This window comes from Montipora capricornis, chromosome 12, assembly GCF_036669925.1.
Source record: "Montipora capricornis isolate CH-2021 chromosome 12, ASM3666992v2, whole genome shotgun sequence".
Classification (NCBI taxonomy): domain Eukaryota; kingdom Metazoa; phylum Cnidaria; class Anthozoa; order Scleractinia; family Acroporidae; genus Montipora; species Montipora capricornis.
In genome coordinates, this window is record NC_090894.1 from 36,577,438 (window position 1) to 36,580,879 (window position 3,442).

At 40.1% G+C, this 3,442-nt stretch overlaps 1 protein-coding gene across 1 annotated transcript in view; it reads left to right on the forward strand.

Moving 5' to 3' along the window:
* LOC138026452 (putative diacyglycerol O-acyltransferase MT1468) overlaps positions 1 to 2,487 on the forward strand; it is a 2,608-nt gene extending 121 nt beyond the window's left edge. The window contains exon 1 of the mRNA XM_068873817.1: positions 1 to 2,487. This exon is cut by the window's left edge and continues 121 nt beyond it. Coding sequence (XP_068729918.1) covers positions 1 to 1,598 — 1,598 coding nt within the window. The 3' untranslated portion in view covers positions 1,599 to 2,487.
* Positions 2,488 to 3,442: the final 955 nt, after the last annotated feature.

The following is a 3,442-nucleotide window of genomic DNA, read 5'->3' on the forward strand; positions in this document are numbered from 1 at the left end:
ATATGGAGCCAAGGGAACGACGTCACACCAAGATCCTTGTCGAGGGCGACGACCACGCTCAGACCACTCAGGTATTGCATACAACTGTTCGCGTGAGAACACGTCTTGGAAGGATCTCTTCGCTGCTGTCTTGTGTTTGGTTCTTTACGCAATGTCTGCTATGCTATGCACTCCTCCTCCTTCTTTTAACTCCTCTGCTTCCATTTACGGCAGTATTTTACATCCTTAAGGCGGCTGAGCGAGGTGTAGTAAAGATGACCTCCCGAGGATTTCACTTGACCGGTATGGACTCTATGTTAGCATCTCTTAATGAAGATAACCGACCCACTATCAACGCATTACTTTGCTTAGAAAATGAGGGTAGCTTTGAAGAAGGATTGAATGCATTCCGCCAAGCTATTTTGGAACGCTTAATTGACGCAAAGAAAGCAAACGGAGAACTGCTCTATCCTAGAGTTCGTTGCTATATTCGGTCTGGTTGGTTTCAGTATTTTTTCCAAGAAGACCAATCCTTTAAAGCCGAAAATCATGTCTTCAAATGGGAAGGAGAGGTACCAAATTCAAAAGATGAGTTAGTAGCGATTGCTTCTAAGCTGAGTGGTGAACCATTTCCAAAAGGGAGATCTCCATGGTATTGCTGTTGCATTCCAACAAACTTTGGTGACAACGATTTTGCAGTTGTGTTTAGAGTAGAGCATTCTATTGCTGATGGAATTTCTTTAGTAAAATTCCTCATCTACAACTTACCAGATAGAATAAGCCCTCAAACAGAGCCTCTGAAGTTCTTAAACAAAGGAAGATCATTCCTCATTGCAAAAGCTGCTCTTAGTGCACCTAGGTACTTTCTTAAGCAATTGTTCACATTTGCTGACCATTCTAAATTACATGGACCAAATCTTAGTGGAGAGAAAAGGGTTGCCTGGTATGAAGCAATTGAGCTTCAATTAATAAAGGATATCAAATCAGCTACTGGTTTAACTGTCAATGATGTTTTGATGTCCTGCGTTTCTTTGGCATTAAGGAGGTACTTTCAGAGAATAGGCGTGGAGAATCCTGATGACTTCACTGCAGCTGTTCCAGTGGATGTTCGCACACAATCTTCATTAAAGGAGCTTGCCTTTGAAAATAAATTCTCATTCATTTTTCTGAAACTAGCTGTGTCCTATGATGGCGTTCTAAAGCAGTTGCATGAAACAAGAGTGCGCACGAAGAAAGCGAAAGTGTCCGGTGAGCCGCTTGCTTTGGCTGCCATCATTTACCTTTCACAAGAACTGTCTCCAGAGTTTTTGACTTCTAAATTAAATGCATTTCTGGGCAAAAAAACAAGTTGCATTCTTTCAAACGTGCCTGGTCCAAACGACATGCTTACTGTGAGAGGTAGTCGCGTCAAATTGATCACATTTTGGCCTCCGCAAAGAGATAACATTGGAGTGGGACTTTCGATTTTTACTTACGCAGGGAAAGTAATTTTTGGAGTTCAAGGCGATGTCTCGGTCCTACCAGATCCTGAATTAATTGTAGAAGAGTTTCGAAACGCTTTGAGTGAGATGACAAGATGTGTTCTCCTTACTGATGACAGTGTTAGCGACAGACATTGAACTCGTTACAAAGATCAAGAGAAAGGGGAATAAATATCCAGAAATTCTGCGAAGATTTCTTGACACCACCAAGCGCCTTGAAGTACACTCTTGGGTACTGATGACGTATTATCATGCAAATTAGCCTCCCAAGGACAAGACAAGACAATTTCTAATAATTCAACTCATGAATACAACAAATTAGCGAGAAAACTAACAAACAGCAACATCATCATTACAGAAAATAGCGTATAGAATATTAATTGCATTCGAGGAGAACGCAGGATGTCCCTCGGATATCGATCGTGATGATTCAGGTTTTGGACTCAACCTTGTTCTAGCACAAATAGCCTCATCTAATGTGACAGTGTTACGGTTGGACAGGGTTTTTTTTTTTTTTTTTTTAATTGTACTACTTACGATACATGTTACATGATTTACACTTGTACTTACTTCTTACACAATACTTGCACTACATTAACTTGCACTACATACGATACATATTACAATACCATAACACTAGTCAAATGGAATTATAGTTGATCTGTTTACAACGTAATTGTTTACATTTTAATTGTTCGAGTCTCTAATAAGAATTTTGTTTGTTACTTTCACTATGTAGGGTATTGGCTTTCTAGGATTTAATAGGTTGTTAAATAAATAGATAGCAAGAAAATCAAAATACAGAAGCTGAGAAGTAGAAGGACACAATGCAATTTTATAAGGACAGAAAAAATTTCCATTTGTTCCTAAATTCTTTCTCCTTATTACAAGTGGCTGCAATATATTTTTCTATATTAATTTTTTCGCGCACAAGTGAGGCAAAATCATCGAAATTGTACTTTATGGTATTTAAAGCGTTAACATACAAAAATATTTACCTTAAATAATAAGATGGTTGAGGGCCAAACAGTAGTTGTGACAGCGAATAATTCCGAACATAATCTCCAGTTCTGACATAAGCAGTTTCGTATTACTAGAGGTTGAGTACCACTCCCGGAATCCATCCCAAAAGGAATTTGCGTGCTTGCAGTTTACAAACAAATGCCACAGGGTCTGACATTCGGAAGGACAAAAGGGACAGAAGGGCGAGGCAACTTTTTTCATTTTATATAACAAGCTATTCGTTGGTAAAATTCGGTGAATGATTTTGTATTGGAACATCGTCAATTTAATTTCTCTCGTGGCTTTGAATGGTAGGAGGTAGATTTTAGACAAGTCACTTTTCTCGACGCCAGACGAGAACAACAGGATGTCCCTCGGATATCGATCGTGATGATTCAGCTTTTGGACTCAACCTTGTTCTAGCACAAATAGCCTCATCTAATGTGACAGTGTTACGGTTGGACAGGGTTAATACTTCTATGGGTGACCGTCCGGCAATACAGTACTCCGTGCTGTAAATGCTGTGGAGTCACGCTGCTTGGCTATCCAGCAAGAAAGGCTTCTAATATCACACAAAACTCATCGTGCATTATAACACACGTATCCCACAATTGTTTTTAATAAATTATTAACAACAAGATAACAGTCAAAATACATGAACATCATGCAAAGACTCCAGGGGCGTAGCGTCAATATACGCACGTACGCCCGAGCGTACATGTCAGACATGTATACCGGTAGTCAGTACCCTGGGTGCCAGAGACTTTTCTAGCGCGGTTTCCGGTTTTCAGTCAAGTCTTTATAGTGACCCGCGCTCTTTATAGTGAAAAGTTGCACTACATTAACTTGCACTACATACGATACATATTACGCGCTCTTTAAGTCTTTATAGTGACCCGGCCTTTGGCCGACACCGAAAATTCCCGCCGCACGCGAGAAAAACCTCTGGTGCCCAGGGTAGGTAGTCAGAGTTCAGACTT